At 38.8% G+C, this 15,858-nt stretch overlaps 1 protein-coding gene across 1 annotated transcript in view; it reads left to right on the top strand.

Moving 5' to 3' along the window:
• Window positions 1-15,858, top strand: part of unc5a (unc-5 netrin receptor A) — a 217,989-nt gene that overhangs the window by 95,119 nt on the left and 107,012 nt on the right. Inside the window, exon 2 of the mRNA XM_018746522.2 lies at window positions 12,634-12,855. Within this exon, the coding sequence (XP_018602038.2) occupies window positions 12,634-12,855 (222 nt within the window). The remainder of the gene's footprint in view (window positions 1-12,633; window positions 12,856-15,858) is intronic.

Raw genomic sequence — 15,858 nt, 5'->3', positions numbered from 1 at the left:
GTATCCATACTTGAAATGAAATGAAGGGGATCACAGCCATTCTTGAACTTCATAGCAAAAATAGTGCTTGGCCGTGCACTGTCAGGTGTTTCCTTTTTAGGATGAGCACTTATAGTACAGCACTGCACTCGTTTACCACATTCTTATACAACTGAAGTGCTAAGATAGATGTGAAAACGCTAAATTATTCAGTCAGTAAACTTTCGTATTTCAGTTTGTTTTCTTGACTAGGTAAAGTCATTGTTGGTTGTTTAGAGCTGTTTTCAAAGTGTTTTATCTCATTCTCTAAAATTATTAATAGTTTTTCTCTTTATTTAACGAGTAATCCTGGTAGTCCCAGCGAGATATAAAAATCTCTTTTTCAAAACCTGATTAAAAACCAAATTAATGACAAAAAGAGCTTGAGTCATTATGGATGCAGCTAAGCTGTTAGAAATATGTATCATCCAAAATCGACATGAGCACTATATCCCATGAGCTCCATATTACTTTATGTGAAATTAAATCAGAAAGTGCTGCACAGTTGGAAATTAGACTGGAGATTTCCTTAAACTAATTTGAATCATTTGTGCCTCAAATTAAAATTTTACTTATCGTCTCGAGAGATCAGATCTTTTTCCACGTTTAGTTGTCTTGAAATAAGGCGTTAGCTCTTCACGTTTTTATAATAAGTTTTTCCGTTTAAACTTTTATAATTTTTATTTTCATATTTCACTCCAGAAATTCTGCAGAGCCACTGCTTTCTTTAGTTGTGTTTCAATGCTGTCACCACATATCAGTGGAAATGGAATTTGGATCCAGGACCAATGAGAGGTTTTGGAACCATTTATTAGAAATTAATACATTCAGTCCTCATGTAACCGGCTTCCATACACTGAAAAACTGCACTTCAGTGGCTTATGGAAAAATATACCCTTTATTCTTACAATGGGTTTGTTATTCAGTACAGTGGCCTTTTTGCCCATTATGTTCTTCTCCCATACATCCTCATTCTTCATTTTACACCCTCACAGCGGGAATTAACCTAATGGAGTGATTTCAGTGAGCAATTAACCCCGTTATGTGATGAATGAGTGTAGTTATATTCAGTTAATAATGCTGACTGTAATTTAAATGATTCCACATTAAGTGCATCCTGCTGAAGGTCAAGCAAAACCCTAGAGAAGCATGTCCGTGGGAACACCAGTCCCAGATTCCATCATGGATCAGAATACATCGCTTGAGCTCTTTTCTCTGGCTTTGTTTTAATGTTACAAGTGGGAATTGTCTTTTCTGACCACACCCCCAATTACTGAGAAAAATGTAGTGTAGTAGTTATCATGGGTAAATCACTGTAAATAGTTTAACATTTTATTTGCTCTGGAGGAAAGTATCAGCTAAATAAATGCAAATGCGCTTTAATTTCAGGTGTTGTTGCCGTGATGGAGTTGCAGATGTTGTAACCTCGTCAGTTTTACTACATGTGAGCTATTGTTTTCTCTGAAATAGTAGCTGACGTTATGAGACATTTCAAAATTAACATGTTTTCTAATGAGCCTGTAAGAGTGAAATACTTCAGTTCTGTGACCACTACCAGATGTTGCACTTCATACAAAAATTTACATGACATTTCTTTAGATTATTTCTCACTGTGAAACAGGATCACAGAATAAAATCATAAAGGAGCAGATAAAAGAAATGACTAATAAAAAATATGGAAACATCTGTTGAATTGCAGTGCAGCCCATCATCATGTTGCTTTTACACCTTTATAATTTTTCACTAATCCATCCAACAAAGGCATGAATGTTTAAATATACACTATGTTGCATTCAAGCTGATTTTCTTTACCCTCGGACCTTTATTTCATTGAAACGCTGTACGCTGGGCGCTGTAAAACTGTTGGATAAACTGAATATCCCTCCGAATGCTGAAGTGTGCTGAATGCTGAAGACAACAATATTAGTTTGAAGAAATAGTTTGCAATGTTAATTTCTCCTTTAAAACTGGTTTCCTACTATTTATGGCCTCTGAAAATTTCAGGTACTTTGTCCTGTGAAGATGATCATTGTGTTCCTTCATAGGTTATAGTGGGGAAGCAACAGTTAATCAGCTGCCAGGTGGGGGGATCCAGTAGAGGATTTCTGCAATTTGGTGAATTTCAATAACAGACATGGATTAATTTCTGAAAGAAACTGGGAATTACATTGCTTACATGCTTCCCCTTTGTTAATGAAGTCTAACAAAAATCAGCTCAGGAAAATAGTTTTTCTCAATTTTCTTTGTATCATGTTGCAGACCATAGTTATCGGAGCAGCCTTTCATAAACATGGGGAAGCTTTGTACTAAATCAGAATAGAATAATCCCACATATCACCATTTCATTACTGCTATCATATTCTGTGATGTGTTTTCCTCCTGGTGGGAAGAAACTTGTGTTTTCCTGGTTAGAATTCTAGCTGCATCTGCTTTGCCTTGAAAGGTGTTGCAAGAGTGTAATGTGACACTGTTTGGGCCGCTAGGTTGTTTACACCTCCTGATATCTGCAATCGTCTTCTCATCATCCACCACATTTGGGCGCTTGCTGTTCTTTATTAATACCTGCATTTTCTGCGACTATCTGTTCAATGTGCTGACATCAAAGGGCCAGAGCCTCCATAGGAATTGTTTTGTTCACTCTTAAACTATTTTCTAAATGTCATATGTTAACACCCAAGATTAAAATAGCCTGTTGAGTTTTGAATTATTTGTTTAGCATTGCTTCAGGCTTTGTGGTATGGGAGTTGGGCTCTTGTAATGGTCTGGATTTTGACCGTGACAAAGTAAGGCTCATATGCGGTTTGACAGTTGATTTTTTTAAGACACAAAAACTTCACTCCCGAACAATTTCCTTTCAAATTCTGTGGAAAAACCTTTATTATAAATGTGATTTGCACATTAACCAGCATTTGAGAGAGCTCGGGAATATGGGAAGGACCTCTTGGGTATTAATCACAGATTCATGATTTGACACCTTTTTTAAATCCACACTTACATTTCGAGGCATTTTTCCTTTCTCTCTAACTCATATTCCTAAAAAAGTGGTACAGGTTCAGGGAGAAAACCAGTCTGTAAATGCAGAGCATTTGCCGAAGCACAATTTATGGAAGACTCCAGAACTCACGAAAATAAAGGGAAAGTAGATATAATTATTTAATGTAAAATAATAAATTTATTTGAGGTCGATGGGGTCCCCAGAGGTGCCATCTCATCAGACAGACCCCCACAGTCCCATTGCTTGCGAGGCTTGTTGGTTTTAGTAAATAAACACCATTGGTGTTTACTGAATGTTGCACCAAATGATTTGTGCTCTGGGTTTTATCTATGAAGTTGTGCTTGCACACTAATACACTGAAGCTGGTTAAGTAAAAGGATTTCTTCTGCATTTTTGTCTTCATTTTCCTTAGCCATGCCAGCAGTTATGAAATATTTCTGTTAGTGTTCCGATGTTCAGTGACCAGAAACACAGGGCTGCTCAACCACTACAGGGATTCTCATGATAAAGAAATTCTCCTTTTGTCACCACTTCTGGCCTCCATCTAAAGCAACAAAAAGACAGAGCACTCAATAGACTTATCAGATTCTAATGTTATAAAAGTGCATATCTAAACACACACACACATATTTTCAGAACCACTTGTCCCATACGGGGTCGCGGGGAACCGGAGCCTACCCGGCAACACAGGGCGTAGGGCCAGAGGGGGAGGGGACACACCCATGACGGGACGCCAGTCCGTCGCAAGGCACCCCAGGCGGGACTCGAACCCCAGACCCACCGGAGAGCAGGACTGTGGTCCAACCCACTGTGCCACTGCACCCCCCATGCATATCTAAACATATATTTAAAAATTTAGAAAATAAACAAACATCCATTAGTAACACTTTACCTGGAAGAAAGCTGTCCCTAGAAAGAAGGAGGAAGTGTGTGATTAATTTAATATTGTCATGAAATACCCATAAAGAAGAACAAATATTTGTTATTTGGGTAAGATAAGTCCAAGATAAGTCCCAGTCAGTTAAGCTGCAGTGAGCCACATCAGTTGTCATGAGTTGGTCGGTTTTTGAGGTTTTTCCAGTATTATTCTGTGAATGGTGCCTGTTGACCAGAATGAGTTGTTTCTGATATTCGGCCTCCTGGTGTTACACATTTTTCCCACTCCTCCAGTTTCTTCCAATCTGATATCACTGCCAAGTGAAGAGGCCGTTAAACAAAAAAAGCGGTATGGATAAAAAATTCATTTAAAAATACATTTATAGTGGAACATTTTTTTCTTTTATGAATACCGCTGTGGTTATGTTGTTAACTCACTGGATCATAAAATGGTTTAATATTCTGGACAGCAATTTTAATTAAATTAATTGCTAAAGACATTGTAAAATGCTGATGGTATAATAAAACACATGTTATAGCTGTCATTCATCATTGTGATGTAAATTATGCTTCATGATTGCTCAATGATGCCTTCATTCAGGGACAGCACAAAGATTTATAAAAAAAAAAAAACTAACTGCCTCTAAAAGCACATGAGATGCAGCAGGGCTGCTGAAAAATTATGCTAGCTGCATCGTCCACTTTTCCTTTCTTTTTTGCAGTCCTCTATTTGAACAAAAGGTTCATAAAAGCTTAATTTGTCATTTTTCCTTCTGTGTAGAAATTGGCTTGCTGCTGTACAGCCTATGATGTGTTATGATTTCTTGGTGGTTGGATAGAGAGGTATCAAGCAAACCCCTGTAGGATCTCGGTATATGAGAATTATGAGATGTGGAAGTGAGGGAGTGGACAAGGAATGGGTTGCAGGAGCCATCAGCTTGACAAAGACACAAGAAAGAACTGTTGCATTGTTGAAAGATCAGGCCCGACACAGCTCTTCCTGGTGTTCCGGACAAAAAACGAAAGGGTCAAGAAATAAATGTGTGCAGGAAACTGGACTTTGTGGGGCACCTGACCAGGGGCCACAGCCTTCAGGCACACCTTGCAATCTGACCCCTGAAAACAAATTACAGGCTGCAGTCAGAGGACCTGATTTACAGGTGCCCTGCTGGTTTGTTTCTCTGACCTTTGTGCGTTCCTTTGCCGTGTCATAGATTTCTTCTATTGTGTTATCAGAAAAGTCTCAAGCCCAATGATATCAGTGACATGGGTCTCCTGGGACTCAAGGGAACCACATACAGTGCTATACTGACTACCACTTTATTTTTTTGTGTGAATCAGTTAATATGTTATCATACTAATGGTTAGTCAGGGATTTTTATTGATCAATAAAGTAAACAATCAGGTAATTTTTAAAATGTGATATGGTAATATTTTCTGGGTATGTTATTAATGGACTTTTTTGTAATCATGGCTTATGTTTTGCAGTTTTTACTGCATCATGTTATCTATTCATGGTGTTTTTTTTTTTTTTTTTACCAGAAGGTTTTTCATTCAGCCCACAGATAGAAGGGCTGTTTGGGTGAGGGTTTGAGGCTGACAAATGCAGCAAATATCCTTTCTCAATCCGGTAATTTATCCATAATGTTCAAAAAAGAATTGGTGAATTATTTAATTTTAGAAAATTGTTGTCATGGCGGCAGACGGACAGGAGACAGACAGGTAGGTCGAGGAACCAATCTTGGGTTGGTTTTATTCACACAACCAGGTTTGAAGGACGAGACAAATCCAGGTCAGGAACAGGTGAAGGTCTTTCTGGGCATGAACATCACAATGCAGGCAATCCAAACTCGTAGTTGTAGAGAACAGGCAAAGGTTAAAACAGGAGAACAAGCAAGACACAAAGAGGAAAGCCACTGAGACTGCAAGGGCACGAAGGCGATTGCAAGAATCCGCATTGTGTCATTGTCACAGAGCTCCTTATATCCTGGGTCTCATTGATTAGAGACAGGTGTTGCCGATCTGCTTGTTCCCGGGGGCGTGACAATTGTGTTTTGCCCTCCCAGTCACTTTCTGAAAACTGGGATGCTTCCAAACATACAGGACAAGAAATGAATAATATTGCATCACTACACTGCACTACAGGACTACAGGTGAATTAAGCTTTAATTACTTTGAAGTTTCTCTCAAAAAGTGATATGTAAAGCTGTCCTCCAACAGGTGACATGATTCCTATTTAGCATACAGTATAGAATGAGTTTGACCCCCGTACATCAAGCCATTGCGTTGGTAACTTTTTCAATTTAGATTTATGTGTACAGATGTAAGAACATAAGATAAAAATTGCTGTATTTATAACACCACAATAGGGTTGAAACAACCCACTGGTTGGCCCTGGCAGTCTGTCAATGGATTTGTTAATTGTTGAGAGACATTCAGAGCATTTTTTTTCTCAACTGAACTGTTAGTAACCCAGTTATGTCATGTTAAAGAGACTACAGACAAGTGAGGTGCTAATAAACATGGTGCGGCATCTGTCAACCTCAGGCGAAAAAGTCATATGTAAGTATTATTTGCAGACAGTGCCATGTAGTCCAGTTACAGCGAGGCTGCATGCTGTGGTCCATGAGCTTGAAATTACACTGAGGTCATAGACATTATACATGTTTGTAAAGCTCCTCTCGGCTAATATAAGGATTTCGCTCTTTCATTTAGTTTCACTTAGTCTTTTTCCATGATAGTCTGATTGTTTTTTGCTTTATTTAATGAATAATTCTTTGCTCAAACCAAAGCTGTAAGCATGACTTTTCTTTTTCTTTCTTTCTTTCTTTCTTTCTTTCTTGTAATATTTAAAAGTACACACACAAGTATTGAATAAATTTGAAGCATTTGGAAAAACACTTCGCACTGGTGAAAAACACGTCAGAGCACTTAACAACCTTTAAATGATTCTAGAAATTGTAAATTTGGCAATTTAATTTAGCAAGTGTCCTCATCTTTTAAGTGAAAAGGACTGTTTTACACATTAATTTTATCTAAATGTGGAAAAGAGGAGTAACTGGCTTTAAAATTATCCATGGATTAGAGTTTCCGCTGCTCTCCATGCCGACAGCAAGGACCTCTCCATCTGATTCTGTTTCATCTGCAGCCCTGGTGCTCAGTTCTCAATTATTTATATAGTGTTGCATTTCTTGCAGAGTTAAGATGTCTGAAATGCATTTGAAATATACTGCTTGTATCTAATCTTTCAAAATGATAAATGACCAAAATTCATCAGAATGTTTGGATGGATTGATGTTTCACTAGGTGTTCAAGACTCTTTAGAGGTATCCTGGACTACGTTTGAATGAAACTCAGCGCAAGTGGATTTGTAGATGCATAGAAATGAAAAATTAGTAAAGCTGAAAAGTGCCTTATAGAGTAGAAGCAAGCTGTTCAAAAATGTAGGCAATTATATTGTTTTTTGTGCCTTTTTTCCGATTTCTAAGAATAAGTAGTCGCAGCATGGAAATGAACACTGTAAACAGTGAACCTGGTGGGTGTGAGGTTAGTTTCATTATCTGTTTGTCGAGGGCAGATTTATTATACTTTTTCAAGTGAGATCAAATGTCACTGAGCAAAGCTAATAATGCAAAGCTATTGCCCATTACAGTGATGCAGACCCACTAAATGGAAAGATTCCAGTTTGTGAATTTAAGGAAATAAAACTGAGCTTGTGTGTTGTTATATAGCCTTGTCTGGCTATATTGGGCACAGTCTGACCCTTAACGTGGAGCAAGTTGAAAACTTAAATAAGACTGTCATAACGCCCCCCCCCCATCTCTAAATATATATTTATCCTCAATTATGTAATTTCTTCCTGAAAAGGGACCTGATAATGACATTACGTACTCCATTCCGTGATTTTATTCCATAAAAATTACAATTTGTTTCATCCCAAATTCACCCCAAAAATCACTTTAAATAATGCCTTGTGCCGTAAAGTAAAAGTCGCATAACATTAAAATAGAATGAGTAACAATTAATTACATTGTATAAAAAATAATATTGATTTCATAAGGAAAACATGCGCTGGCTTGAGGAAGCAAAAGATTAAACAAACACACACACACACACACACACACACATTCTCAGAACCGCCTGTCCCACACGGGGTCACGGGGAACCGGAGCCTAACCCAGTAACACAGGGCGTAAGGCCGGAGGGGACACACCCAGGACGGGACGCCAGTCCGTCGCAAGGCACCCCAAGCGGGATTCGAACCCCAGACCCACCAGAGAGGAGGACTGTGGTCCAACCCACTGTGCCACCGCACCCCCTAAAGATTAAACATTTAAATAAATGAAGAATCTGAAAATTAAAGCACAGTGAAGCAAAAGAAAGGATGTAACACAAAGGTGAATACACAGGTACCACCACATAGTGCTAGAATGCAGTCGAGAGCATGGGTACATGGTTCCCACAATACAGTGCACTTCAAAGTCTCACACAGCTACTTGGTGCAATTTTCAAATGTGAGCACACTTTATTGCACAGTACCAAATGTCTCAAGCCAGATAAATGAGAATTTTGGACTGATTAACTCTGGACTGGTGGTATTGAATTTTGCAGACAAAATGAGTGAAAAATCAGGAGAGCGAACAATGGGGGAAAATGTACTGTATTTGGGGTGAGAAAAGGCATAAGGGAGTTGTAACAGGAGATGGATGTCCTTCGCATTATACAGAATCCTCCAATTCCATTAAGATTTAAATGTATACAAGAGGCATTAACCTGGGTTCAGTGGCCGCTGTGAGAAGCCAAGCTGTATTTCATTCTGATGGATTAGCATCTCCACACACTGGCGGGCGATTGTCGGAGGAAGCCATGACAGTGACATTAATATGACATGTGTTGTGCCAGCCACATAATGTCTTTGTGTGAGGATGGTGTTTTAGAGGCTTTTAATATTGTCCCTGACCCAGACAGCACTCTTGGAGCATGGAGCAGGAGATGGGAAAGGTCAGCCTGAGCGGCACCCGTTCATTGCAAGTGCTGTGGCCTCCCCTCTGAGAGTGATGTAGGACACCGTAAATGTAAAGTCTGTCACCAATATTGAATTCCCAGGCAGTAAATTAATATTATTCCCCGCTTAAAAGAGGCTTATTTTTTCTGCTCCGTCCTGAATATCACAGAGTCCTGTTTTGGCATCTCTTGCAAACATGCCTGTCTGTATTGATCAACATTGCTTTTGACTTTCTCGGCAGAGTAATGCCTTTGTTTGAATGAACCCTCACTTCTACTACTTCTTAATGTCAGTGAAAGTAAGAAGAAGAACAATGAGATGTACTTCACATCATAAATCTGTCCATTACTTGTCGCAAGAGGTCATTCTACCAAAGGGCATTATGCTGGAGAAAATCTTCCAGTTAAAAATACACTGTTATTTCATGGATAATTCAGGGTTATGTTAGGTAAGCCTGGGTTTGAGGGTACGATGCGATACATCCGTGAACTCTGTTTAGTGGGCAGTAGCCTAATGCTGGATCCTGTGTGCCCTTAAAGGCCCTTTGTCATGGTAGAGTCCTAGTCAGTAGCTATCTTATTTACTGCTTCACTGTGGCAGGTCGTTATGCTAGTTGTAACATCTCATGTGTGCCCCCTTGGGCATGTGAGCACCCTACAGCTTGGGGGCAGAGGTGCCAGGATTGACAACTGGCAGTGCTTAACCACTATTTTCAAAATGAGCAGAGGACATAAGGCAGGGTACATGTTTTTTTTAATAGCTTCAAAGTACAATGAATTTAAAACTGAAATAAAAAAAAAATAAATTTAAATTAAATTAAATTAAAATGATTATTTCTTATCATTGCCACAAAATCTATTCAATCCCAATTGCTAACTAGTTCATCAATTAAGTATGTCCATTGTTTTTCAACTTCTGGACACTTACACTTTATTATCCATGCAATCATTTAAAGCTTAAAACATTTTCCATAAATTTATTCCCTCTTTGATACAGCAAGAGTCTCGTACACAGCTATTATAAATGAAGTGCTTTCTTTTCGTCCTCCCTTTATTATTATTATTATTATTATTATTATTATTATTATTATTATAAGAAGAAGAAGAATACCCTTATTAATTTGAGCTACAATTCTTTCTTGTCTTTCAATTAAAGATACATCTAATGACTAACTGAAATAAAAAAAAAAATATATGCTCACCAAAGCCTACTGCTCATTGCTGACTGTTAATTGATTTATCTCATCAAGATGTCGACACATGCAGTGTTCCTAATTTTTCCACTGATCAGTGATGTTCCCAACACACAACAAGTTGACTTTTCTGAAATAGTCTTTGAGGTAGCGTTTTGCTCATTTTTAAAGAAGCAGTAGTTTTAAGCAAGTAAATATCCCTTTGGCCTATGCACATTGTGTAGTGTAAACACCATCCTCTCATGAATTTTACTGTAATTCCTGCATTGTTCCTAATGAATACTTACATATTTAATGTAACAATTTTAAACTGATATCTTATTTAGAGGTTTTTTTCTCGTTTTTCTTTTCATTAATTTATTTGCTTATAATTGTTAAGGTTTTACATATAGAGAGTGGGTTGAATTTAAGTCCATTTTGTCAGAGTGACATTAAGGAAATACGAGTGTAGATGCAACAAAAGGGCACTTCAGAAAAAAGATCCACAATAATAGTGCATGTGACCACACTGAAGATCCTCCACACATAAACTCACCATGGAAATCAATACAGCTAAGGTTATCTTTTTGGTCTCTTTCTTCCTAGTATTGTAAGAAAGTATTCTGCCCAACAGGATCTATAGACACACGCACACACAGACACACTAGCAGGGGTTATCTGATTCCCTCAGCATGTGTCCAGGTGTGGCATGCAGGCAAGGCCAGCCATGGACTTCAGTAGACCAGCTGAGAAAATGTTTTCTGAGGATCTGTATTTTGGCCTCACTGTAATTTCAACACAAAAATGTGAAAATGGTGGGTGTAATTTAGTTTTGCCTTGTGCTTATCTTTGGGAAAAAAAGAAAAACTTCCTTCTGAAGCTTTTCCCATATTAAACACATTGACTTGCTAAGACCAAGCATCAAAAGCATTGCACATTGGTAACATTAGTCCTCATTAGTATTCAGCTTGATTTTGCTGGAATTGTGTAATACTCTTTAATCTCCTTCTAATTAGATTTCTTTGTCCTAATTGAAAATGTGTGAGTAGACGTAAATACCCGAACACATGTTTTAGCCCCGTCTGTCTGCTTCTTGGTCTCTTCTTCATTAGGAAAGTAAATCCTCAAGGCTAGCACGAGTTGTTGCTGGGGAGCATTTGGATCTGTCTTCAGATTCCTGCCTATCTGGCTTTCATTTGGCTTCACCAATTACTTTTTTGGGATTCTGCCGATTTGCGAGTGCTTACAAGTTAATCGTGTCTTCAGAGTTCTTTGTTACTTTTATAACAGTACCCAGTGATGTGTGTTTATGCCTTCCTGTGAGTACACTTTTGAACTCGTGAATGACACATACTTGAAACCCTTTCCTCTCATGGGTTCTGAATTACCACCTACAATTAAAAACAACAACTTGCCTGATTTGTTTAGTATATTTTTTCCAGCTTGCTAAGTAGTTATAATGGGCGGAGACAAAACAAGTCACAAACAAGAGCAACAAATTTCCCCTTGCATCATTAAGCTAATGAAAGACAACAGAATCCTGCCGCTGAATTTAGCGGCAGCATTTTCCCTGCACTTTCTACCTGGTGATAACAAGCAGTCTGTCACATGCCTTTTTTTGGGTTCCTCTTTAATGAGAGTCGATTTAAAGCCCCAGAAACGAGACCCATATAACATTTTGTGAAGTACTGCAGCCATTCAGGGCTTAGAATTTATGGCCTCTAGCAGCGCAGCTCTGATCTTAAAAGAGTGTTATTAACAGTGGAGTGGAGAGAGCCCATGCATCTACCACTAGCTCAGCCAGATAAGGGTGGGATACCCTCAATGGAGCACATGCAATTGTCTGCTAACATTTTTTTTAAGGTACATTTCAATGTAAACATTAACTCACAACCTATGAGAATTGGTGGTTTTAACCTTGAAACTGGTTATATTATTATTATTATTATTATTATTATTATTATTATTGTTTCGCACTGCATTTATGTCAGTGTGCGTGCTTGTGTGCGTGTGTGTGTGTGTGTGTGTGTGCATGTGTGCAAGGCTTTGTTCGACATGCGTAGGAGGATGGAGGGGGAGGAATCCCAAAATCTTTATTCTGGAAGATGCCTCTCAACTACTTAAGTGACAGTACCTGGGAGGCAGTGGCACAACAGCACACTTACCGCATGTTATCTCTCATTGTTGTCAACTGCCTGTCAGAATAGAGCCCTTGTTCTCTTCGCTTTGCATGGTTCAATGCATCAGACAAAACCCAAGCAATTTGCATGCACTTTCTGTCCTACAGAATGTAAACACATCGCTCACCTAAATATGCTGTTCTTGACTTGTCTGCTATATTGTATTCCATTCAGAAAGTGTGTGGCAAGCTCCTTGAGAGAACTCAAGCACTGAACACGTAACATCAGTTTACTGGACACACAACACTGTATTCAATGAGGGATGTGACTTCCAGTTGGAAGCTGTCAGAATTACAAAGACTTTTTGTGACCTTCTGGACTTCTGTTCCATATCTTTACCTGCCAACGTCCATTCCATTACCTTTTTTTTCCTTTTCTTTTGTCCCAGATTCCCAACACGTTGCCACTGTGACAAATCCCCTTCCTGCAGCATTCTCGGACCTTCTGCCTCACTTCCTAGTGGAACCTGATGACGTCTACATCGTTAAGAACAAGCCTGTTACCCTCACGTGCCGCTCCACACCAGCCACGCAGATATACTTCAAGTGCAATGGGGAATGGGTGCATCAGGATGACCATCTGATTGAACGCACAGTCGACCCTGCCACAGGTAACATTCTGTTTTTCTGGGTGTACGCAAAGAGGGATGCCTGGCTACTAAATAGTTTCAGTTGTGTGGACTTCAGAAGGTTTCACTCCTATACCCTAAGTCGTATTTAACCAAGTTCCTTATGTGCTTACAGCAGTTATAAATGTTAAGTTCTAGTACCTCCCCAATGCTGTTATATCTGGTTTTATTCAAAAGGTAGTTTTGACTACAGTTGAGTATTTATGTTTTGTGTGATCTTGGGATCAGAGTTTAAAACAAAGACTCCATTTGCAAAGTGATATGGCTAGAATGTTGTTTGAAAAGGCTGAAATGCAGCAGCAGCAAAGTCTGTAGGCATATGCAACAGAATTCCAGCAAACTTTACATGTTTGACAGGCTCATGCTCCTGTTAATGGTAGACATTCCAGTGATCTGTATCCAAAAGACCATATTTCTAGATGGGCCTGCATTTTCCAACCTGACAGCATCTGAATGTTAAAAATGCTCTCCACTTAGTAGCCAAATGTAAGCTAGGTTGTCAGTTTGTAATTCTGATGGTTAACGGAAGACTCTACGACTTTATGAACATAGAACAATCGTCTTCTAAACAAAAGCTCATGGAACCTGATCTGGAGAAACCATCCAAATTTTTCTGTTTTTAACCTTCATCTGGTCTTGTGGATGGCTGACAAAGGTTACAGAGGGCCACCAGCTGTAGTATGTTGGAGTTTGTTGAAACATGAGCCAAGAAACCACTTTGGTACCAACCACTAGACCTCTCTCCTTCTCTCTCTAAATGCCATTGAGTCGATGTCAGTTCATGGTGACTCTATGGATAGTCGGCCTGAACTGTCTTCGGTTTTCAGTGAGATAATTAATTGTTGGTACAGTGGCATCGATAACTGTTATCATACCAATCTATTGCATTGCCCATCTTCCTCTTTTTTACCTTTCCGAGCATGATGTCTTTTTCTAATAATCCTATTTCTTTGCGCCATGTGTCCAAAGTGTGAAGGTCAACATCTCGTTATATCAGCTTCCAAGGGAAACTAAACAACGAGATACTGGAGCTACTAAGAGATACTGAAGACACTATACATTAAACATGAATAAAATTATATAACATAGAAAGACATAAATTATTATGTTGACAGACTCTGTGAGTATTGGTTGGTCTTACACATTGTCCAAATGCAGTATAGACTGATTCTTAAACAAATGTAAAAATTGTAATATGTTTGTATTCAGAAGGGCTAATGAGATTTAGATGTACAGAGACTACAGCAGATTGATGAAATATACCCACATGAAGTCCAAGGCAAAGGGAAGGCATGGCTGAATATAGTGGAATAATACAGCAGAGTAACCAAAGGCCAAGGAACTGCTTAGCCAATGTGGAAACATGTGAAAATGAGTGGATGCCAGGTCTCAAACAGGAATAATTGATTCATTCAAGCGAGCAAGATGGAGCACTGGGGAGAAACCACCATGACTGTGACCACAGAGCTACTCAAAATTGTGGAAAAACTGCAATCTGTGCACAGCGAGAGGCAGAAGTGGGCTGCTGTAGCTCAGCTCAGCAGGTTCTGCTCAGTGGATGGTGGTCATGATTAAATGCATGCAATGTGCGGCTTGCAGAAATAACTCCATGCCTTTAAAACGCAAAAATAGCTCCATATTTTTGGGCCCTCTGTTGCCCAGCAATGAGCAGTGAATAGCATCGTTTGTCATGTTACCACCAGGAGAGCATGCAAAACAACCACATTAAACTGGTACTCAGAAATTACAAATGACAGCAGAAGGAGAGGCTTGACCTGCAAACCTGCACTGTGAAAACTGCAGAATGGAAAATGATTATTACTGGGCTCTGAAGGATTTGGAAAAGCCAGGAAAATCATACAGCAGCATCCGACTGTCTTGGCAAGTTCACAGCTATAAGACTAGCTCACATGCCACTGGTGGACGTTAAAAATTTATCTTGGCTACCTGGAAGCTGAGCAGAAACCTCTGGGAGAGCAGGTACCTTAGTCGGCTGATGTTCACATTGCTAAGTGAATCAAGCAAGCTAAACGTTTTTCAATGTCGTTTACGAATTGTAAAAAGAGAAACATCTGTTCTGACTTATTTTCCATAATATGTTTTTATTTGGTCAGCTGATGGTGTAGTGACTGTCCTGCTTGGTAGGATTTATGAGCTGAATTTTGTCATTTTTGTCTCTTTCTCATTGTGTTTTCATTGTTTGGTCTCTAGACTATCTCATTAATTTTATTTTATTTGCCAGGATATACTTAGTGCCTGTTCGTATTTAATTTCATCATATTGGATGTAAAGTTTATATATTAGGGTCCCTTAGTAATGAACTGTTTTACTGAATGCTAGTTATTTATTCAGCCCTTTTAAACATTTTTAGGTATCATTTTATTACACATTTTTGAATTAGTATTTTTTGCAGACTTTGAAGAATGAATACTTATTCTTACCTAAAACAGTAATATTTTTCACATTAATACCTTTACAAGCTTTTCACAACTTTGAATGAATGAATTATGAAAGATTAACCTTTTTCTTTCCAAAATTGTGTACCTTGAACAATGCTTGCAGTCCGCAATTTTCAGGTCTTGCCAGAGAGTTTTCGTGAAATATGTTGAGATTAGGACACTGCACTGATGAGAAGCATTGTCACAGCATAATGCTGCCTCTACTATATTTTACCTATAAAAGATATTGCTTCTTTAGACATCAGCAGTGTTAGACTTAGAGCGCACATACCTCTATAAATTTTGGCTACAAAGACCAATCTTTATCTCATCTGACCAAAACTTTTCTCCAGATCTTAGCTGAATCATACTTGGGTTGTCTAGGAAACACAGATGGGGATGTGCTTATTGGTATCAGTGTTTTTTTCCTGCCTCCATAAGGCCCAATGTTTCAGAGCTCTTGATACAGGTGACTGATGCACTTTTATTCAACTGCCATCAGCTGGATCCTGCAAGTCTAACAAATGGATTGATGGCCTCCCGCCAG

Source organism: Scleropages formosus, chromosome 13 (assembly GCF_900964775.1).
Source record: "Scleropages formosus chromosome 13, fSclFor1.1, whole genome shotgun sequence".
Lineage (NCBI taxonomy): Eukaryota > Metazoa > Chordata > Actinopteri > Osteoglossiformes > Osteoglossidae > Scleropages > Scleropages formosus.
Note: the sequence above shows the minus strand (reverse complement) of the source record. Positions and strands in the feature narration are given on the sequence as shown.